The sequence below is a fragment of the Lathyrus oleraceus genome, chromosome 6, assembly GCF_024323335.1.
Source record: "Lathyrus oleraceus cultivar Zhongwan6 chromosome 6, CAAS_Psat_ZW6_1.0, whole genome shotgun sequence".
Lineage (NCBI taxonomy): Eukaryota > Viridiplantae > Streptophyta > Magnoliopsida > Fabales > Fabaceae > Lathyrus > Lathyrus oleraceus.
The window spans coordinates 122,210,917-122,235,875 of record NC_066584.1 but is presented as its reverse complement, the minus strand read 5'-3'; the positions used below and the strand labels follow the sequence as shown (position 1 = coordinate 122,235,875).

The 24,959-nt window shown below is 33.0% G+C and overlaps 1 protein-coding gene across 1 annotated transcript; it reads right to left on the bottom strand.

Moving 5' to 3' along the window:
- Nucleotides 1–1,728: 1,728 nt before the first annotated feature.
- LOC127095034 (glutamate decarboxylase) lies at nt 1,729–4,666 on the bottom strand. Its single transcript, XM_051033782.1, has 6 exons — nt 4,335–4,666; nt 4,033–4,237; nt 3,304–3,504; nt 2,742–3,210; nt 2,512–2,564; nt 1,729–2,388 (listed from the first exon to the last, which is right to left on the bottom strand). The coding sequence occupies exons 1-6, from the start codon at nt 4,427–4,429 to the stop codon at nt 1,912–1,914; spliced, it is 1,500 nt and encodes a 499-aa protein (XP_050889739.1). The 5' UTR covers nt 4,430–4,666; the 3' UTR covers nt 1,729–1,911.
- Between the last annotated feature and the right edge of the window lie 20,293 nt (nt 4,667–24,959).

Here is a 24,959-nt window from a genome sequence, read left to right as displayed (position 1 = left end):
AAACGATACAGACATGTCTATTTGTCACCCTTACTAAAATCCCAAGTAAGATTCTCCCTAACTCCCTAAACAAGAATTATAAAATCAAATTGAACTTTCAACATTGTAATATTCAATATTCAAGTCAAATATAACCTCTCACACAACTCCTAATTTCTTCCATACATTGTCTTTATGTTATCAATGGGATTAGAAAAACCAACTATTATTGATATTAAATAGTCATCCACAATCCGCTAATCTTACACTCTTTTGGGTGACACCTTCTCTCTTAAGTCGACTCCAAAAACGAGAAGGGTGTCCATAAGATTTCTATTAAATTTATTCTTCCCGTCTTCATTATGCCACACATATCTTTAGTAATGGTATAAGAATTTATCAAATTCACTATAAAATATTAGATTGATATATCCGCAATAACTCAAGTCCGTTTGACATCAACTCACATCACCTTTTTAGTACTATAGCACATTATGGTATTGAAGAGTAATCAAGATAGCATACATGAGTTTAGACCGATCTCGAGTTAAATCGGCCGAACATTCATTTATGGAAGGGGGCAAGTTCATCCAGCAACGAGGTCAACTTGACCATACATCGGTAAATTAACTCAACTTTGACTCATGTAACAATTCTGACAATAGAGATACTAAGGACGAATAAGAGACGGCCTATTTGACATATTTGACATAACACTCAAATTGAACAACTTACTATTTAGTTCTTGGACAATAACAATATTTTCATTGATATTCTTATCGGTCAATCAACTCCTTTTTTTAAAACCAGCTCCCTTGAATGGTAGCGCTAATATTGCACGGTTTCACTCACATATTTATTTAAATGTTTAGAAAATAGAACATATACAAAACAACACAACTACCTTTTAAAATGCATGGTATAACAGAAAGTTTTGATTGAAAATGATAAAAGGACAATCATTTTGGGTCAGTTTGTTTTAGCTTTAAAACAATGATTTTTTTTTTGTATTTTTAAAATGGATTCTATAAAAATATTTTTCAAAATATTACAAGTATTTCCAAATTTAATTTTTATAAATTAAAAGATTGAATTGTTCGTTCTATAACATACATATACATTATTAAAGATCAAAATATAGTCAAAATCACAATTTTTTTAGAAAGTTGTATCTCAAAAATGATTTTTATGAAAAGCTATTTGAAATAGCTTCAAAATTAAGTGATTTTTAAAAAATTTAATATTTAAAAAAAGTTTCAATAAATTGATGAAATATCTAAAATAACATTTTAAGAATAACTATTCAAATCAAATTTTCATTTAAAATTTTTATGAAGAAAAAAAATTGTAAATTTTTTTACACTAAAATATTTAATATTATAAAAGTCATTTTAAAAAAAAAACAAAACAAACTGGTCCTTTTATCTAGGTAGCTTTGTACTTTTCAAATTATCCCTAAACATGTTCAGTTGACACAAAAAATCTAACAAGACAGCTTTCCAAATAAATAAATAAAACTTGTCCACAAAAGAACTATGGCGAATCCCTTTTCTCATCGATGCGTTCTAATTGAAGAAAATGTTGATAACGTTTTCAAAGATTGCTTGTGGTTGAAGCAAGATTGTTTTCCTTCCCCTCTCCGTTTTTCGTTTCGAGAACTCTTCGACTCCTTTTAGCCTTTGGTTTGTTCCTAATTTTGAAATGAAAAAATAAAACCTTGGAGTAATGTACTTGATTACATATGTATGCTAAGGAAACAAGACAACTCATATTCATTCATTCATATAAATATATGGTTTAGAGATACATTGGCAATGGTTATATCTCTACATAGATAAATAAAGTAACAATGAAACAATCCTTACACACATTAAATTTAATTGTACGACACAAACAAAGTAGCTCACAAAACACAACAAACATTTGACAACACTAGCATGTTCCAACTCTCTTTCCTGTAGCAAGCTTCTTCCAATAACTTGCAATCTCAGTTTGAGTCTCTGTAATATCTTTCTTAACCTCCTCGCTCGTCTCACTCGCGATAACCGCGACATGAGCACTTTTCGAGGAGATGGTACTTGGAAGTGTCTCCAAGAGAGTCACAACTTTGCAAATATCAGAAACAAGTCTCTCAGCCAAGCTGCGGCTAAAATCCTCCCTGATCACCACTCGCAGGACCGCAATGTGTTGCGCGTCCGCAGGCATTGTGTAGGCCGGAACTATCCACCCGTATTTTCTCAAATGGTCTGCTATCTCGAATACCGTGTGCCGGCTACTGTCTTTCAACGAGAACGCTACAAGTGGCACGCCGACGTCCTTGGACACAATCTTAAACTTTCCAGTTTTCTCAATTCCTTCTTTCAGAATTCTCGTGTTCGCCAAGCAATTTTCCATCACATTTTTGTAGCCCTTAGTGCAAGAAACATAACAGGATGTATAAGAAAACAAGTATAGCACAAAATTGAAATATTTTACCTATAGCTATATCACACATATACTTGAGATTGAGCATCAAAATGATAATATAATTACCTCGAATCCAAGTCGAATGAATTGGTAGTATTGAGCAATGATTTGACTCGATCCTGTCGAAAGAAATACAAAGAAAAATTCAAGGAAAAAACTATTTGCTAGAATGATCTATGAGTATATTCTTTGTTTTTGGTCTAATAGCCTAATGGCTGGATGTAGCAGGTTCAAACCCGTGTCCATCCGGTCGACAACTACTAACTGAATATGTGACTGATCTATCAGTATATTACCTTTGGAGAAATTCAATGTGAAAGTTGGCTGATCAGATCCAAGATAATTGATATGAAAAACAAGATCATCCGGCAAGTCATCTTGATTCCTCCAGACAACCCAACCAATACCGGGATAAACAAGACCGTACTTGTGACCGCTAACATTGATGCTTTTCACCAACGGCAAGCGAAAATCCCATAGCAGATCAGGGTAGAGAAACGGAGCAACAAAACCACCGCTCGCAGCATCTACATGAATCGGCGTATCCCATCCCGTCTCTTTGTTCTTTACAGTAAGAAGTTCGTTAAGAAGCTTCACATCCTCAAACTCTCCGGTCAGCGTTGAACCCAAAATGGCTGCAACACAGATAGTGTTCTCATCTACCATTTCAACTGCTTTCAATGGATCCATCACATAGTATCCTTCCGAGAGTTTCACTTCCTTTAGTTCAACCTCAAAGTACTTAGCAAATTTTTCCCAACAAACCTGTGTAGCATATTTAAACAACATTAAACATAAACACTTATAACTTAAACACTTATCGTATAAGCGCTTATACACATGTCATAAGTTGTCAACCTGCACATTAGCCCCGGTAACGATGTTGGGCTTATCGTAAGGTTTGCCTTCTGATTTTCTCTTAGTTTGCCACTTCCTTTTAAAAGCTAAACCAGCTAACATTATTGCTTCTGATGATCCTACGGTTCCAACACCTACTGCTGTTTCCTCTTTACCAATAGGAGCATTGAATAGATGTGCTATTATATTCACACACCGATTCTGCAGGATTCAAAAAATAAATCAAATTGCGGTATCAGTTTTAAGTTTTGATAGAAATTCATCATAAAATGATCATATACAATACCAAAAAATTCAAATTCTTTTTGTTCTAATAGTCTATCGGATGAAACTTCACTGCTATAGGTGAATAAGTCAGATGTCGAAGATTAAAAACATCATAGCTCAAAATCAAAACTTTATAATCATATAAAGACACCCGCTTACTCAAAATCAAGACTTAAACACAAAGAATTCACAACCGCAATTTGGACTTCACCGTTATAGTTTGAAATTGGATCTCTAAAGCTGCAATACGGAGTTGCAGATGTAGATGACCTACGATTCAGAGAGAGAAAACTTTCCCTCTCTGAATCTAAAGGTCCATACATCTGCAACACCATACTGCAACTTATAGTTTTAGAGTTATTTGACTACAATTCTCAGCAATATCAAAGATCACAACGCGATCACAGCGACAATTCAGAATCTTGCTGAAAAACTATATCATCATGTTAAAGCTAAACAGACCTGAAGCTCAGTGGTGACAGGATACTCATCCATGTCAACATAGTTCTTGTTAAGCGAATCCATGATGAGTTTATCACACTCAGGTTCCATCCAAGTAGTGACAAATGAAGCCAAGTTAAGCCTTGGTTTCCCATCTAACATCAACTCATCGTTTATTATCTGATATGCTGCATCTTTTGGTATAGAACTCTCTGACAGCTTGAACCTGTTACCAACAACAAAGAGAGAAATTCAAACCTCGTTTCAATTACTACCAACGAAGAACTTAAGTAGTTTGTTTTTTTAAGGAAAAATGGACTTACTTTGGAACTGCTTCACGCACGTATCTAGAAGCAAAAGTACAGTCTATGCTTTCACTATGTTCATCTGGATGTTTGACAGTTGATGAGATAACCATTTTGGATGAGTTCTTCTGAGCTAACTGTGGGAGAGAAGAAGATCAGAGAAGAGAAGAGAACACAAGAATAGTGGAAAAAATGATGTTTGTGAGTTGTGGTGTGGGAGAGAAGAAGATCAGAGAAGAGAAGAGAACACAAGAATAGTGGAAAAAATGATGTTTGTGAGTTGTGGAGATAAGAGGTCACTATTTAAGAATCAAACTTTCCTTTCCGAATATCTATACTAATTCCTCCAATACTTATTATACTATGTTACATTTTAGTTATTAAAAGAAAAATTGTTACAAATAATTATTATTTTTTGACTAAGTGTAGAAATAAGTTTTTGAAAAAATGTGGTCCTTTTACAATTAATGATAGGAACTTTTTTTTTAAGAAGTTGTAATGAAAAGAGTAATTTGTGGACTTTTAAATTTGGCAACACAACTTCTAAAATTAAAATATTATATATATATATATATATATATATATATATATATATATATATATATATATATATATATATATATATATATATATAGATTTGGATTGAGTTTAACTTTAAATTTAAAAGAGTTCACATAAATTTATGAGACATCTTATGGAATAAAATTGAGTTGGATCGATCTAAAGAGGTCGATTTTTTCAACTCGATCTCTTTACATTGATGTAAGTGTCAATTTTTTTAACGTCAAGTCAACTCAATCTTGTTATATATAGTGTTTTGTCAATAATTAATGGACTCTTTTAAATTTAAAATTTAAACTCAATTGAAATATTTAAATATGTATATTATTCTAGGACAATTTTTTTTTTTAAAGTTGGATTGGTCTCTTAATCTCTTAATTGAGACTTAAACAAAAACTTTTAATATGTCATTTTAAGACTTTTGTGAATATTAGTACTTATTCCATGAATGATTTATTTATAATAAATAAATATTTTAAAATAAATAATTTATTTCAATTTTTAATATATATTTTTTAATTTTACCATTTCATTTTTAATATATGATAAATAATTTTTTTTATTATTATTTTTAATCGGTATAAAATTGTCCTTGAGTCATTAATTATGAGATGGACAGAGTATTCATGTTATTGTGATTTTCAAACATATAATATTAAAGTACTTGTGAGGAAATCAAAATGAATGATATTGTTTAAAAAATCATGTATTTAATTGTTAAAAATTAAAAAAAAAATATTTTTAATACAATTTTTTATTTTTATATTCTTCAACACGTATTCTGAGTGCACATATTAACCAGACCTAAAAAAAAGTAATTCTAATTTTATATATCTAATATTTTTATGAGAATTTATTAAAAAAGTAATTTTAATATTTAATAATTTAGATATTCAATGTTAAAATTTAATATAATAAAATTATATAGTTTTTCAAAAAATGTTTAAGTTTAGATTTTATTTTTTAAAAATTCCATTACATATTATATTCTTTCTATCATAAATTATAAATTATAAATTATTTTAAAATTTTAATGCATATGTACACAATATCTTCTATTTATTATCATTTATTCTTTAAAAATTTTAAATTTCTTTTTAAGATAATAAATAAAAATTAATATTTTAAAGTTATATATAATTCCTCTTTTCCATACAAAAATAATTATTTTTTATAATTCATATAAAATGTTAAAAATATCTTATAATTTGGAGCAGAGAGTATTATTTATACGTTATGTTTCTAATATCATAAAAAAAAGTTTATATTAATTAATTAAATAATTTAAAAGGATACATTATTTAATAATTAAATTAGTTTTATTAATTAATTAAATAAAAATAAAAATTAAATAACACAATAATTAATTTAAATTTAAATTATTAAAATTAATTAAAAATATTTTTTTCAGTCCTGAATAAGGACAAGAGGACCCTTAGTCTATGATCCCTTTTTATTTTAAAATAAAATAAATATAATTAATATTATAAAATAAAAAGTACAAAATGATTTTGAATGAATAAATATTATTATATTAATTTGGTTTGGAAGTAAAAGAATTTTATGTAAAAGTGACTTAAAATAAGATTTTACTATAAAAATTTCATTTAAATTCAAAAACAAAAAAGATAAATTCCAGAAAAATTACTTTTAAAAAACAATCAATTTTATTTGAGAAAAATAAAAATATATATAAAAATCAGTTTTATATTTTCGAAACCAATTCTCTTGATCCAAGACCAAAGATGAAACAAGATACACACAAAAAGATTTTCATGGTAAAAACATGTTAAATGGCGCGTACTGTGCCTTGCATTGCTGGCTGAACACAACATCGACACGTGGAAATAAAAAACAGTGGACGGAAATGTAACGTGTGACTCGTCACTGAAGCATGTCGCTGTCACTTTAACTCATGTCGGTCTTATTACTACCATTCCTCGTCCAACCGTTAGCTCAATGACTTTGTTAGGTTCAACAATCTGATTGTCTTATAGGAAATGAAATTTGTAGTTTATTTTCATAAATTAAACATGTCTTTTATCTTTTTAAATAGACAAAAATAATTTTAATAACACAAAATAAATAATAAAGTTTAATCCAATATTGTTTAAGCATTTAAATATATTAAAATAACTAGTTATAGAAAAATAGCTGATTTGATGCTTGTCAAAAATTTTAAATTACTAGTAAAGATAAAGTCTTTTGTTTGTTTATAGGAATGGTAGGTGTAAAAAAGTGGATATGATAAATTCTTTATGAGATGAAAGAAAATAATATTCTAAGGGTATTGCTAACTTGTGTCTTTGGGGCACAAGTTAAGGTTACTACTATTAAAAAATTTGCGTGAAATAAAATAAAATTTAAAAATTTAAAAAATCAAATATACCCGCTCCAAAAAAATATTCATATATATATAATATATATATATATATATATATATATATATATATATATATATATATATATATATATATATATATATATATATATATATATATATATATATATATATATATATCATTAAGATATGCCCAAAGGCATTAGCCATAGCCCATAGCCATATTCTAAAAGAAGATACTGACAATCATCACTTGTGTTAGTGCAATGGGTACTTGTATTTTCCAATTAAAGACTATTTTTATTGATTTCATCACTTTTGATTATTCTAATATAATTGTCACACCAATCATAATCAGCCATTAGGCAACAAGTCCCTTTCGAAGTTTTGAGATGTGGCCATTTTGCCTAAAGCCTCAAATTAAAGCTAATACTAAAATTTGCAATGCCGACATGAAAAAGTGCTTAAGTAAAGCAAAATCACGATGGATTAATATGGTAAGTTTTACTGTCATTCAAAATCACGATGTTTATGTATGAAATTTTTTAATTTTATATTTTTTAAAATTTGATATAATATTAATTTTTGATTTGATAAGAACACTCTTAATTATTTATTCTAGAAAAATAAAGAAAAATAAATAATTAACAATATTATATAATAATAATGATAATAATACAATAATAATAATAACAATAAATAATAAAAATAATAATAAAGAGTATGTATAAAAAACAATCATTAAAACAGAAATAGTTAGAGTATATGCTAAGGCTATTCATTAGGGGGCTACATTGAAGCAAATGACACTTTTCTTTCAACCATGATAAATATGTTCTCATGTTTTCTTTGAGTTTGATATTTTGGGGCACAATGAGAATTTGAGTGGCTCGAATTTCTCATCCATTTTATCCGTTATTTTAACTTTTAAAAAATTGATTTTTATATTTTTTAAATGAATTTTACAAAAATAATTTTCAAAATATTCTAAATTTATTTTTTATAAATTAAAAGACTAATTTTGATATCCTATAACATAAACCTACTCAAAATCAAAGTTTTTTCAAAAAATTCTATTTTAAAATTGATTTTCATGGAAAACTATTTGAAATAGTTTCAAAATTAAGTTATTTTTTAAAATTTTGATATCCAATTTTTTTTCGATAAAATGATGAAATAACTAAAATAACATTTTAAGAATAACTATTCAAATCAAATTTTCATTTAAAAAATTTCTTTGTAAATTTTTTTTACATCAAAATATGTTACACTATAAAAATCATTTTTTTAAAAAGGCAAAACAAAAGGGCCTAATAAATGATTTAATTAATGAATTAATCCAAACTAAAAATATATATAAATAAATAAAGCAAGTAAGAATTTTATTAAAATATTTCTTATTAAATATTAGAAATGATAAAAGTAGTATTTGTTGTTAGTTAAAATTAGGGTTTATTAGTTACTTAGTTATTAAATTAGCCCGTTAATTTGTTACTTAGAATATAAGTAATTTTGTATATAGTAATTCAGTTTGACAACTTTTATAAAATTCAACAATAACTATCCTTACTCTCTCTCTCTCTCTCTCTCTCTCTCTCTCTCTCTCTCTCTCTCTCTCTTCCTCACTAAAAGTATCTCACACACTAACAAATTGGTATGTTATTCATTTTATATAGTGTAGCTTTAAAAACAATTTTGCAAACTAAGCTTAAAATCTTAGTAACTGTTGAACGACATTGATATCGCACTAATCCTTGTGGAGACGATAAACAAATACTTACCCATAATAGCACTCACACTATGATCTAATAATCATCTGATCATATTTTTGACACTTTGAGTTAATGATAGATGATCCCTAAGTTGTGTCATATGTTTGGGTCCCTTGACTTGTTGATAGTGGATCCTAAGTCAAACACTTGAGTTTGTTTTCATTTTGTCTTTTGTTCTCTTCTTTCTTCTTTGAGTTTTGAACTATTTGTGCTTCATGCCTTAAGAGTTTGATGTTGTATCAACACTCTAACATGATTGATACATACATTGTCTACCTTTTGACCACTAACTTGTTACATCTAACCTACTAACATTTACTTTATGCACTTTACATCCATGTCATTTACATTCTTGCCTTTTAATTTTGGCTTGTTTTGCTTCCTTATTTCAAAAGAACAAAAGCATGATAAAATGACTGAAATTCTAAAAAGCTTTAATATGATCTTATGAGCTTTGTGTTATTCTCCCTTGCTTGAGGAGTATTTTTTGACTTTGCATCTTAAGGACTTAGTGTTTTACCCTTGCTTTGAGTTAATCTGATACTTTGTAAATCATCTGATACTTTGTGATTCATCTGAGACCTCGTGATCCCTCTGGGTCCCTTTGATCTCCAACTCAAGACTTGTATGTCTCAATGGCTTTGTGTTCATCCGGATCTCTTGATATTCATCTGCTTGTGTGCTTTGTATCTTGTGGCTCAATTAAAAGGGAAATAGATGCTTGTTTTGACCAATGTCAAATGCTTGCTCCATCGTGTGGTTAGTACACTTGCACACACAAATGTTTTCTCTTGGGCTACCTTACAATGAGACCTTTTATTTCATGTCATTTACTTTATGCTTTAGGATAGTCTCTTTCTCTCTTTCCCATTTCTTAAAATTTCAAAACTTCTCCCTACTTCAAAAAATTATTGTTTTAAAATTATCACCCTTTTTCTTAATAAACCTTGACTCTGTAAAATTCTCAATAAATGCTAAAACACTTAAGCATACTCAAACTCTTTTCTCAAACTTCTAAAAAAAATACAAACTTCTTTTTGTGCCTACATCTAAGAAATTGGATGACATACTTCCCACCATCTTTTCAAAATATGTCCCTTGGGTTGTACCCATGAAAATATCCACGAGCTCGAAGTCAGACAGAGGAGGTCGAACATGGGCTGCCATTTCTCTCCAACATTGGGCATACTCTTTGAAAGTCTCATTGCTTCTTTGAGTTTGATTCTGGAGTTGCAATCTGGTCTGAGCCATATTAAGATTATACTTGTATTACTTCAATAGAGCATCGAATAGATCCTTCCAAGACCGAATCTCGCTATGTTATAATCCCATGTACCAATCAAGAGAAGCTCCAGACAAGCTATCCTGGACAAAATGAATAAGCAAAGAATCATTACCGATGTAAGAGGCCATCTTTCTATAATACATTGTTATGTGGCTCTTCAGGTAACTCAACCCCTTGTACTTCTGCAGGTCGGGGATTTTGAACTTCTGAGATAGAACCACATTAGGTACCAAACATAGTTCCTTAGCGTCCATACCGTAAGTAGAGAACCCTTCGATAGCTCAAATGCATTCCTCCAACATTTGGTAGTCATCAGGTTTTTTCATATTTGTATTGGGGAAAGTCTGATTAGCATACTAAAGAAATTGAGGACCCAGAGAAGTAGCAAATTGAGGGCCTTGAGAAGTAACAAACTGATGAGCTTGAGGAGTAGAAAACTTAGGAGAAACCGGAGGATCAATCTGAGCATTTTGAGAAACATTCATCATACCATGATTAGCAATTTGTCCCCCAAGATTGGCAACTTGAGCATATGGTGCCCCATGGTATACATATAGAGCATATGGCCCCCCAGGATGAACATACTAAGGAGTAGCATGGGCATAAGGTACCACCGGATGAACAAACGACATTCTAGGATTGAAAGGTTGAATGCCTTGATAAGGGTATTGCATACCAGGTTGAACAAATGGTAGAGGAATCTGCATGTTGATAGAAGGACCCTTATAATCCTTCTTAGTTTCAATAGGTACTTAAGTAGCTACAAGCAAAAAATTATAGTGAGGCTGATCTTCAGGAGTTTCATTGTTATCAACATCAATCACCTAAGGAGAGAAATAAGGAGGCATTCCCCAAGGATAAGTGGTATCCTTCCCATTACCCATAGGAAAAGGCACTGGCTGATAAGGAACAAAATCCCCATCATTTGTAACTCTAGGAGTGAAGTTTTAAGGCATCCCCAAGGATATACAATAACATGTCCATTAAGGCCCTGAATAGATCCTAACTAGTTGGTGATTGGCTAAGCAACAACTTCAGTTTTAGCTGAAGTCCCAACAGCAATTATAGCATTCTCTTTCTGGGTGCAAAAGAGCTCTAGAAGTGTATCCATATTCCCTTGGAATCGGTCCAAGCTCTCCTTGTAGGTGACATTCTCTTGTTCGATTTCTTCCATGATTTTCTGGTGATTGGCTCGTGTGTGATATCGTCGGTGGAGAATCGTCGTGTTTTCTAGACGGTGGAAGAAAGATGGTATGAGAATTTGTTTTTGACTTTTGAATGAAATGCATGAGTACGTTGATGTATGAATGCATGCAAAACTATTTTTTAAGTTTCCAAGGAATCTTGGGATTGTCAATTGCATATGAGTAGACATAAAATTGTAGAAAATAAGACAAAAGATATAACCATTAATGGAAAATACTTGTTTTATTCATTGGGGAGAATAAGGCGTACATTATTACAACTTGGGGATTTGCTCGATGAGCTACAAGAAGATCAACTTTGAACCTCTCAAATATAACCCTACAAACAACAACAAAGTGAAGGACAGTCCTAGGAGTTTTGTGTGGAAGCATATCAACATAAGCTTCATTCAGCATCCCCGGGAGATCTTCAATTGTATGGTGATAACATTAAAATACATAGTTCATTTTGACTCGATTTGTATATGTTTTAGTGTCATTGTATCATATTTTGTAATGTTATGCTGGTAGTTTGTGTATGTTTCAGGTACTTTATATATGGAATTCAACGCAGGAAGAAATCGAACAAAAATGACGCAAATGGGGCAAATGGAAAAAATACACTAGTGACACCCTCCATGGTGCCTGCCATGGTGCTAGCCTTGACTAAGCAGTCACGGGGTCCACCAAGAGAGAGAGAAAAAGATCAAAAGAGATGGAGTTAAGGGACATGGCACCCGCTACAGGGGCCATGGCGCCTGCCACGCATTTCCAGTTGACCACGATCTCTAATTTCCACTTGTGGAAACCGCCACACTGCATGGCGCCCGCCATGCACTTCGTGTGCTGAAAAATAGCAACGAAAAAAGCCTAGTCTTCCCCCATTCCACCATATTTTCCTCCACACGATTTTCATACATTTTGACTTCACTTTCTGCACCTATAACACTATAAATAGGTAGTTCATTAGATTTTTTTGCATCCAAGTATCATAGTTATATCAGAGTATTGTGCAAGTTCAGTTTTAGTTTTTAAGCAGAAATTCACCATTGTAAATTAGTAGCTTTCTCACATTGAGTAACTACTACATCTTAGTGTTTTTAGACTTTTGTTGAGTGCTTGGATTAAAAAATCTTGCCCCCATTTAAAGTTTAATTCAGTTTATTTCCATCTTTACATTTCAGGTTCATTTAAATTATAATTGCTTTACTTTTTCAGTTTTTATTTTAAGTATTTTATAATTCCCCTCTATTCGTTTCAATTGTTATTTCTCTGCTTTAAATATTTTATTTCCATTGTTATTGTGTTGAGTTCTTGTTTTAATTCATCTGCAGCCCTTGCTATAATTTATTTTAAAGTATTTATTGTGTCAATGTTTGAGTTAAACGTTTATAACTGCATGTCTATTTCTGTAACCATGTACGGCTAAATTCATAGAGCCCAGATGTAAGTGTCGTCGTTCCGACGGGACTCGGTAAATTAGTTTGGCGTAAAATTTAAATATTAATCTATTTTTCTGGTTTCGGTTTTTAGTTTTAAAATAAAAAAGGTTTTGTGCAAAAGTGAAAACACTCAGGTACTGGTCAACAACGTGATAGTGTGAGACCAATGCTCAAATGTAAAAATTGGATTTAATTTTATAAAAACAGCGACAACGCTTTAGTGATTAATTAGGATTTATTGGTTTTCAAAAATTATTTCCAAACTATAACTGAGTGAGCGACAACAAAGCATTTACAGTTTCAGAACATAACACGGGTTGCACAGAAGTAAGCAATGTTTTTAAGTTGATACTTTCTTCCGAAGAATATTTTAAGAATCAAAATGAATGCCAAGAATTTATTGAGTCATAGAGGAGTGATTGGAAATTACATTCCGGTGTCGCTTTTATTAATATTTTCTTAAACAAACTTTATTTTCTGTTTTAACTCTCATTCTCATCCAAAATCTGATTAGCCTTAGATTTACACAGCAAAAATAGATAGCGATAAGAGTGACTATAGTTCTCTATGGATTCAACAACCTTTTATACTACCCCGATACATTTCATGCACTTGTGGAAAGCCTTGAATATAAGAAAAACTTCCGACCATGTTTTTGGCGCCGTTGCTGGGGAACTTTTTAGTCACTATCATAATTCCATTATAGCACCGTATAGACTAAGGCATTCTTGTTTCAATTACTATAATCCTAGGTAGATGGATCACCCAAAATTTCTCTACAATTACCACTCCCAATATTATGAGGAACCACAAGATTCCCATAAATCTGACCTCAAAATATTAACGGAGGACTTTATAACGACACAAACTCTCTCTAGGCTAGAGTCTATGATGGAGCGCTTTGTGGCGACACAAACTCTCTATAATAAAGAGTTTAGAAAATAAAGTCTCCATACTAATGAAACTCTTAGGAAATTGAACATTATGGTTGAGTCCCTAGTGACTCACAACGAGGCATTAGAGACTCAAATCTCCATACTTGCACAGACACCTCTAGGACCCTTCTCTGAGAAACAAGCGGATGTTGTAGCTACGAGTAGTGAAAAACAAATCAAAAGTCCTAAGGAGAGTAATAATGAGGTTGAGGAGAGTTCTGGTGAGAAAAGTCCACCGACACCATCTGAAAGGGAGATTGTCGAAGAGGTAGAGAAAGAAGCGATTTATGTTGTTCATCCTCCCTATAACCCACCTATTATTTTCCCACAAAGGTTTGTGGAAGCTAAGGTAGACTCCCAATCCAAAAGGTATGTTGAAGTATTAGAAAATATCCACACCAATGCACATTTGTCTGAGGTCCTTCATAAAAAAAGAAAATTAGAGGACTATGAAACTAAGTAACTTATTAGTTTTAAGAGAGAAAGGTTAGACTTTTAGGTGGTGGATGAAAGAATTGAACCCAAACCTGAAGAGTTGGTACTCAGGATCAAGCCAGAACCACCCCCATAAATTCAGAAGAATAAACCACCCCACGGAAGGAAGAAAAGAAAAGGTGATAGATATGACAGATGGCTTGATAAGTGGCTATGGAAAACTAAAATTATTAAAAGTTTGACAGATGAATCATTCTCGAAAGAACCATAATGAGTGCTTACACTCTTGAGTCGTCGAGCTATCAATGTTAAACAAAGTGTTGCGTGGGAGGCAACCCAAATTTTTTTATTTTATTTTGCTTTGTTTATTTGTTTGGATTTGTAGAAAATAAGGAGATAGATCGCTTGACTTAACCTTCTCACCCAGGTTCTTTCTTCCTTTTCCCATTTTATCAAAACATTGAGGACAATGCTTGGTTTAAGTGTGGGGGAGGATTTTTACTACTTTCATTTTATCTTTTTCTAGTTATATTTACCATTTCTTTTAGTTTATTCCATGTAGTTAGGATTTTATTTGTTTCTAGTTTAATTGTTATTTGTTGAGTCATTGCATATGTTGTCGAGTCTTTATGCATGGTTTTATGTTGTTTATTAATTCTCCCATTTTCTGAGCCATATCGAAAATTTTGACTTAAAAACACAATGCGTCTTTTGAAATTTTTAGGCTACATATGAAATTAAGGTTAGATTGTGGAGACTTGGGAAAACTCCACAAGATCGGTATCATTCCAACACCTTAAGTCTCCTAATTATGGAGACCGATTTGAGTACTCATTATGTCGTAGCCTTGAACTTTCACCCCTTAGTAGTCTTTAAGTAGTTTATTTAGCCATCAACATTATCCTAAAAACACACTACGTAGGAAGCTGATATAAATAAGTGAATGATCTCAGGCTTAAAAAGAAGGAAAATAAAGAAAAATGAATAAAAAGGAGTGTTCCTTCTAAGTTAGGTGATTCTCACCCGATCATTTAGCACAATGATGCAAATTATTTTGTTTGTTGACACTTAAGCTAATGTGCAATAAAGAGAAAAAAAAATATAACGATGATGAGATCATAGTCACTAACACGCTATCCTATTACGAGTGTGTAAGGATAATGTGCTTAATGTGATTACGCTAGAATGAAAAAGGACAAAAAGGGGATGAGTGAGTTAGGCTTAGGCATGATGACATAATTCATATTGGTTTGTATATGAGGGAGGCTTATGACCGCATAATTACGGAATTATGTTCTTACGATATCCTTAGTGTGCAAGCTAGTATCTATCAATATAAATCTTAGCCGAAGTGGAGTCTTAGATTATGTGCTGCAGTTTTCAAAAGTTTTTTTCCCATGTGTAGCAGTTTGCTTGAGGACAAGCAAATGTTTAAGTATGAGGGAGTTTGATAACACTAAAATACATAGTTCATTTTGAATCAATTTGCATACGTTTTAGTGTAATTGTACCATTTTTTGTAGTGCTATGCTGGTAGTTTGTGTATGTTCAGGTACTTTACAGATGAAAGTCAATGCACGAAGAAATAGGACAAAAATGACACAAACAAGGAAAAATGGCAAAAATACACTAGTGGCACCCTCTATGGAGCCTGCCATTGTGCTAGCCATGACTAGGCAGTCACGGGGTCCACCAAGAGAGAGAAAAAGAGAAAAGGAGATGGAGTCAAAGGCCATGGTGTCGCATCTCGAAAAATACGATTCCTCGCGATGGTCGCGGAAAAAATTAGTGTTCGAACAGAGTCGCCACCGAACTTTATTTATCCTAACAAAGGGATAGGAAAATATCGATAAAACCTTTAGAAAAATAGAATAATGGTCGTCACAACCATATTCGGGTTCGAGAGTGGATTACGTGAGAGAAATGTATTAGCACCCCTCACGTCCGTTGTACTCAACGGGAACCTTTTAGTTCTAATTTGTATTTTGAGTGTTAATTTATGTTTGTTTATTATCTTTGGGTTATAAAATATTGAAAATAGAAATGGATGAGAACCTCATAAAGGGGAAGGGGAGGTTTTTTATTAGTGTGCTCGCGAAGATACAACAATCTCCTACATACGTATCCTTATGGTATAATAAGGAAATCAGAGCATTCGTAGTTCGGGGAACTACAGTTGGTTGGTGTCTTTTAGTGAACAACTGTTTAGATCGTGTTATAAAGGCTAAACGCTAGCTTGTTTACTCTCGGTGGAGGCTTAAGCACTAGTTTGTTATGCGCATTAGAAAGGATTAAATGGTGTTCTTTCTAAAAATAGTTTTGGTCACATGGGGGTGACAAGTTGGATTAATATGTTGGATGTTTTGATTGGTTTCGATCGCACGAGGGCGAGAAAAAAATAGATTGGTTGTGTTGATATATTTTGGTTGGATGACAATTACTTGGATAGTCGAGTAAGACAACTCGTATCCTAACAGTCGGGAAAGGGAATAGAAGACTCTAGACCACTTTCTTTTTCATCCTTAAGGATTTGATAATAATTAAGGTGTTTTGAATGGATGACGAATACTCGGATAATCGAGTAAGACAACTCGTATCCTAATAATCGGGAAAAGGAATAGAAGACTCTAGACCGCTTTTTGTTTCATCTGAGTATTTATGAAAAATAAGGTTGTATATGGTTGGCGTATTTTAGAGTGAACGACAAGTACTTGAATGACTGAGTAAAACAACTCATATCCAAGCATTTGAGAAGAGGAGTTGAAAACTCAAAACCATCTCCTTTTTCGTATAGTTTGTTAAGAAAATGATTTGATTAAGTTGTATGTTTGTGGAAAAATGACAATTGTTCGACTGACCGAGTAAGATAACTCGTATTCAACCATTTGAGGAGAGAAGTTGAAGGCTCAAAGTTATCTCCTTTTTTCATTTCATTATTATAAAAGTGTTTTGATTTAATCGGGGTTTGAAAGTTTGTAGAGGAACGAAAATTATTTGACTAACCAAGTAAGAGAACTTGTATTCAAATAGTTGTGGAGAAAAATTGAAGACTCAAAGTTATCTCCCTTTTGGTTTCATGTTATAAAAGGATTTGATTTATTTGTGCTTAAGTGGGTTAGAAATGATGATTATTCGACTAACCGAGTAAAAGAATTCGTATTCAAATAAACGTGGAGAGGAGTTGAAAACTCAAAACCATCTCCTTTCTTATTTCTAAATGAAATAGTATTTAATTGTGATTAAGTATTTTAATTTAATTTTAATAAAGAATACTCGATGTTGGATCGAGGTTTTAAATTTGTATTTTGTGAATGAATTGAATTTATTTAGTGAATAGTTCATCTAATCGATTAATTAAAATCGAATAGGTCTCATTGTAAGAAGGCCCAAGAGTAAGCCATGTGAGGTTGATGGCAATGCTTTAAAAGCGATTGACTTACAAAGGTGTTTGAAAATGGGCTTGACTTTGAATCGAGAAATATGTGATTTATTTTAAATGATTTAGTATAACAATTAGAGTGATTATGGGACGAAGGTCAATATGAAAATATAACTCAAATCATGGTTCAAACGAACTTAGGAATTGCACAAGTGAGTTTAATCAAACACATTCAAGATGATATCTTAAACAAATTCTACAACTTGAAACAATGATTAATTTTCAATTAACAAGTAAAGCATTTAAAATAAAAGTTGAGTAAATAAAATAAAAATATTATTTTTTTATAGCAATAATACTCTAATATATATTTTATATGTATATATAAAAAAATGAAATAAAGAAAATAAATGAACAATCAAAAAATTAAAAAGAAAATGGGCTAATAGTGGGAGAAGCCCAAATTTGGGCGCATTACAGAATAATGAGGGGGGTTTAATTAACCAAAAATGTCTTTGAGCCCAATTCGGAGGCCTAAAATCACAGGGAGGAGGTGCTGGATCCGGTCAACTTTATTGACCTCCAGCGAATGCTATTGACCGTCAGATCCATAGATCTGACTTGGTCAAACGAAGTGGTGAGATCTGATAGCGATGCATGGTAAGGAACTGTGGAGGAGTCCACACAGGATTGCATGGTTGACCAAGGTCAACCCAAGCGTGGCCTTCCAACAAGGAGCCACTTGGCGCACATGCGCCCACCCAAAACAACCATTTAAAAACGAAAACGAAATAAAATATTTCATTTGGAAAATCGCTTTCTCTCTCTTCACTTTAGAGCTCCTAAGCTCTGCAAGTGGAGCCACCCTTCGTCGACCCATCTTCATCAGAGAAGACGGTGGTTGCCGGCCACCCACGACGGCGCCACCTTCTTCTCCGGCCAAAACACGTCGAAACCCTACACTCCAAACACTAACCCTACCTTATCTTGGCTGGAGAACACGAATCTGGCCTTAGATCTTCCTAAATCTCTCTTAAATAACCAGATCGAGACTCAACACAAGATGAGCAAACTCAAACTCCAATGCAACAACAACTCATCGCAACCAAACAAAACCCTAACTCCTTTCAAACAACAAATTAAAACCAAACGGCAATGGAACAAATTGAACCTAAACCCTAATTCTGGATTTAAACCTTCAACAATTGCAATTTAAAGAAATTACAAAGGGGTTTCACTCAGTTCGCAAGGACGAATACGATGGCGCAAAGAGTTTAAGTAGGAAAAGAGGTTTTACTTGATCAGAGTCAATCGTCGGCGACGCTTCCCCACCACGTTTGAGATAAGTCTTCTCTTACTTTCGATTCCTCTTCGTCTTCCTCTTCTCTGTCTTTTCTTTTGAATGCTATGTGGTTGATGTTCAAAGGAAAATTATTTTTTGATTTCTTCTTTTATGATTCATCGTCATCTCCTTAAATGAAATAGTTCTCTGGGTATATATGTTCTTATCTTCTTCATGATGAATTTTTAAGTCCCAAGATAATTTGTCAGGATATCTTTTGCTTATCCTAGATTTCATGGGATTTGATTTTGTGGATTCGTTATATTTCTGGGTGTTCGTTGTGGTATTTTGGGCAAAGTTTTAAACTGATCAATTATTCATTATCCTTCAGTTTTTTAAGTGTTTATTGAAAATACTTTTGACTTAAATTGTCACTTCCTTCGCAGGTCAAAAACCCAATTGAGGAAGAGGGAACGGATGCCCGTTGGCTCTAAGAGGAGGTTGGAATTTTGGGGCGTTTTGGCCTAAACGACGGTCTTGGCAATGGCTTTCAAAAGTTTTGTCTTCAATCTACTGGATTTGCAGCAGCCTTGCTTTTGTTATTCAATTTTAAACATTAAGATGTAACACTTAGATTTTTAGGACAAATGTACTGGCTTTTGGGCTGTATGTAACGTATGTATGATTCTAGCTTAAGACTTATCCGTGTAATCAATTCTTAAACTTTATCTTGATATTTCAATTGGAAATTTATTTGGACCGCCATAAACAATCAACTAATGGTTACCTTTAGTATATTACTATTAGCAAAATAAAAATGTAACCAAAAGTCTAAAATGAAACATATGTCACAACATGCGCATACCATCCCATGCTTTAGTAACAGCAATAAGAGACAAACGCAACAAATGTTTTCTTGAGTCATGTACAAGGATCTTAATAGATGAAATGCTACTGAAAGATTTATTGAAAAATTGATGTCACTGAGGGTTTTATTTTGAATAACCATGTGAGTATTGAATGTGTCTTTAGAAGTGATGGGGAGTTTGGAGTGGTGTAGGGCTGAGAAACCCTAAGATAAAGTTTACGCCTTATAACATCTGGTGGTGAATGCTGGTGAAAGATTTTTCTTACCCGGACAAAATTGGGATATGACACATGGCACCCGCCACGCATTGCCAACTAGCCACAATCTCCAATTTCCACGTATGACAACCACCATGCACATTGTGTTCTAAAAAATAGCAACGGAAAAAGCCCAGTCTTCCCCCATTCCACCATATTTTCCTCCATACGATTTCCACACGTTTGGACTTCACTTTCTGCACCCGTAACACTATAAATAGGTAGTTCCATTAGACTTTTCGGCATCCAAGTATCCCAGTTATATTAGAGTATTGTCCAAGTTCATTTTTAGATTTTAAGCAGAAATTCACCAATGTAAAGTAGTAGCTTGCTCACATTAAGGAACTACTACACCTTAGTGTTTTTAGGTTTTTGTTGAGTGCTTGGATCAAACAATCTTGCCGTCATTTGAAGTTTAATTCAGTTTATTTCCAACTTTACATTTCAGTCATTTAAATTATAATTGCTTTACTTTTCAGTTTTTATTTTAAGTATTTTATAGTTCCTGCTTTATTGTTTCAATTGTTATTGCTATGCTATAAATATTTTATTTCCATTGTTATTGTGTTAAGTTCTTGTTTTAATTCATCTTCAACCCTTGCTATAATTTATTTTAGGGTATTTATCATGTCCCTGTTTGAGTTAGATGTTTATAATTGCATGGCTATTTCTGTAACCATGTCCGGCTAAATTCATAGAGCCCGAATGTGAGGACCGTCGTTCCAATGGGACTCGGTAAATTAGTTTGGCGTAAAATTTAAATATTAATATGTTTTTTGGTTACAATTTTTAATTTCGAAATCAAAAAGGTTTTGCGTGAAAGTGAAAACACTCAGGTACTGATCAATAGCGCGACAATATGAAACACGTACCCGAACGTAAATATTGGATTTAATTTTATAAAAATAGCAACATCGCTTTAGTGAATAATTTAGATTTATTAGTTTTCAAAAATTGTTTCCAAATTGTAATTGAGTGAGTGACAACAAAGCATTTACGGTTTCGAAGCATAACATGGGTTATGCGGAAGTGAGTAGTGTTTTTAAGTTGATATTTTCTCCCGAGAAATATTTTAAGAATAAAAAAGAACGCCAATAATTTATTGAGTCCTAGAGGAGTGATTCGAATTCACATTTCGGTCTCGCTTTTATTAATATTTTCTTAAACAAGCTTTATTTTTTGTGTTAATTCCCCTTCTCATCCAAAATCCAATTAGCCTTAGATTTACATAGCAACAGTAGATAGCGATAAGAGTGACTATAGTTCTATGTGGATTCGACAAACATTTATACTATCCCGATACATTTTGTGCACTTGCAGAAAGCATCGAATAGAAGGAAAACTTCCCACCATATGGTCAGCAAATCTAGCCAAGTGTACATGTCTTTCCCTCCAATATTATGCATCATTGAGAAGATTATGCAATAAAGTGAAGTTAGGTCCATGTAAGAGGCTTTGTAGAAATGCTTCTTTATGATCAATGAGAACTTCAAGGTGATGTAAATGTCGTTCCCATTGAGAAGTTTCTTTGTTGAGTTGGTTAAAAGCTTCCTGACTCTGATGTGCTTGCCCTTTCAACTCTATGATTTCTTCAAAAACCTTTTCAAGATCACATTGACATCAAGAGAGAGAGAGAGACCTCAAGCTTTTCAGTATTACTTTGATCTTTTTTCAACTATTCTTTGACATCTTTCAGCTGGTCTCAAAGTTCTTTGAGTTGGGCTTCATATCTCTTCTTCATATCTTTGTGAGGTTTCAAATTTTGGTTCCAACCGATCACCACTTTGTTAGCATGATACTGAGTCTTGGTGAGTTTCTTCTTCTTTTTAGAGAGGCTAGCATAAGTTCCATTAAGAGCTTTATCAACCTTCCTTCACCTTTTGTTGTTCACCTTTAGCAACCTCAGCAACTTTGAGCTTACTCTCTCTCTTCTGGTTGAGGTTAATCTTCAAATCTTCCTTATCTTGAGTAAGTATACCAAGATCAGATCATAGATATGCATTCTCCTTTTCTAAGATCTTGATAGTATTATTAATCTTGTCAACTTCGGAGATAGGAACAATAGAAGTTCTAGGAGGCTTGAGGCTCATGGAAGGTTCCCAAGGGTATGGAAGCTTGACAAATTTGACTCTTGTCTTGATCCAGTCAGTATAAGGCTTCAAAGTAATGAACTTCTGCTTTCCAAGTTCCTTTTTCCCAATGAGATATACTTTTCCCCATGCACGACGTATCCATTTCAGCAATTCAGGATCATCAATCCCTTCAGCTAACACAAATTCTTCCAACAGTTTGTCCCTAGGTTTATCTTTCAATGGGTAACCAAGTTGACACAATGAAAGAACATGATTGTAGTTAATAATCCCTCCTTTATCACTAATGAGAGGCATGTTATGGAAGTCACCACAACTAAATATGGAATTTATCCCATCATAGTCACGACTGTACCATACTATGTCCTCGATATTGAGAGGTATCAACCCTTTAGACCACTTCAAAGTTCCTACATTATCAGAAAAGGTCATATCCCAGGTAAGTGGGTCAGAAGACACTTATAAACAAAGGAATACAATAGTTGACCATTCCCCCATTCTTGTTATTACTCCAATGAAAGGAAAATTAGACATCGACCAAAAGTGTGAGAACAATATTTCTAGATAGGAAGATGTTGACAACAACCTTATCAACGAAGCCTTCAACATTCGGAAATAGTACCTCACCATAGATGAGGAGAGGAAATATGGCATAGAAAACATCCCAACTTCCACTATCAACAAATATGGTGGCCTTTTCAATCAAAAACTTCGAAGGAAATCCTCTGGTGGTGCCTTTGGTATGGATGTTAGATTCAACTGCTTCCTTTTTTTAGATGAAGAGCTTGAGCTATCAGTGCAGAATCTGGAAAACCATCCAAGCTGGTGTATGGAACATGCTCTCTGATTGGATATGCAAGATATGAGCAAACTCCTCCAAGGTGGGAGCTAATATGAAATCTTGGAATGCGAAACAATGTAGAGTAGGATCATAGAACTGTGCAAAGGTAAGGATCAAGGCAGTGTCTGTAAGACCCCAATTTTTGTCCCTAAGATCCCTCATGGCTCATATCATATCATAGCCTCAAGGATCATTGCATGCCCTAGCTTTCCTCCTAGTGGGTGGGATGTCTTGTGAGTGTGGTTCTTGATCACCAAGCATGTATTGCATTTGTATATCATGGCTTTTCATATGTTTACTAACCAAAAGTACAAAAATATTGTCATCTAACCATGTTACTTGCAGATGAAGCAAACTAGGTCAAGACAGTTAAATCAGGCATTAAGCAATGGATAGTGGCCATTCTTGAAGAATTTGGGCACTATGATTTATCATCAAGAGTTCATATAAGTTGTGATATCATTTTGGATCAAGATCTCATGTGGTAGAGGCTTGGAATTCATCAGAACATGGCTCAGTCAACCAAAACCCTAGAAAAGTCAAATGTGGTCAACTGTGGATTTAATCAGGGATTTGAAGGTGTGAGATGGGTAGGAAGACCTCATTCATGTCCATACAAGCCTTATTTGGCATTTCAAAGATCAAGGTTGAAGGATTTGAAGTCAGGCAAAAAGTTTCCAAAAATAGAAATGACCTGTAATTTCCACCTGCCAAAAATGGAAAGTTTTTCTCCTCAAAATTACATGTCCAAGAATGCTTCAACTGAAATTTTGTCCAACATGAAAGTTGAAGATCTTGTTCTCACCTTTCCAAAAAGTCAAGGAACATGCAATTCCCATGTGTGGTTGGCAAATTATGATCAAATCATTTTCAGAAAATGCCTAAATTCAAAGTTGCATAACTTTCACATGGAAAGGCCAAATTGGATGGTTCTTTTTTTAGAAAACCACATTTGAGGTGCACTATCCAAATCGATCATCACATTTCACCAAAAACCTTCACATAAAAAGGTCATTTTTCAAGTGGACCATTTAAAAATTGGTGGGAAAAAAGGCCAAATTTCAAAGTACATGGAATTTTCACATGAAACCAATTGGAATAGCTTCTAAATGTGATTTATGACTTGCTTCAAAAGGAAAAAACACTGTTCCATTGGTTCAAGCTATCCAAGGGCAAATTGGCCAATTTCCATAACAAGCTCAATTCACTAATCACTCCAATTTGGTTAAACATGATTATGGCATGGATTAAGAAATACTATAAAAGCCTAATCATAACAGAATACTCAGGATCAACAACCATTTTTCAGATCAAATCACAAAAAATTCACCAATTCTCTCAATTTTCTCAATTTGCACATACACTTTTTTCCATCAATTCATCAAGAATTCATCAATGCTCGTGCTAGTTCTTTGTTGAATCATCATCTACAGGTAATTTGGGAGATCTGTTGAACAAGATTGGTGGAAGAATCGATCAAATTCTCACTGTTGCAACCTTGAGCTCATCAATGGCAGCTGGCAAATTCTTCATGTTCGTGCGTTTCTGAGCTAAACATTCATCTCCATACACCTCCTACAACATTCAAGGCCATCTGTTTTCATCATTTAGGATCAAATTCGCACGGATTCCATAGTTGATTCATCAAGAGGTTAAAATTCAAACTCTCTGATTCCTGCAATTGTTATATGGCTTAGATAGATCCTTGAACATAGAGCATTCTGATGTTTGAATCGTGCATTTTTGTTGAGTAATCATCAAGATATCTTGCTTTAAAGTTTGTATGTCAAAACTATTTTTGATTGGATCTTTTTGTGTGTTGAGTTCTGGACGATTTCACTGCCATATTCGTGATCTACATTGAATGCCAGTTCCAACCATATGTGGTTTGTTGATTTTCGTGGAAATCTGTTCTTGATGATGATGAACAATGATGAACGCGATGAATGTTCTTCCATTTTCGTCCCAGAA

Coding starts and splice junctions, on each gene's coding strand:
- LOC127095034 (XM_051033782.1), bottom strand. CDS start 4,429: ATGGTTATCTCATCAACTGTCAAACATCCAGATGAACATAGTGAAAGC. Junction 2,565..2,741: donor CACATTGAATTTCTCCAAAG/GTAATATACTGA, acceptor TTCTTTCGACAG/GATCGAGTCAAATCATTGCT. Junction 2,389..2,511: donor TCATTCGACTTGGATTCGAG/GTAATTATATTA, acceptor TCTTGCACTAAG/GGCTACAAAAATGTGATGGA.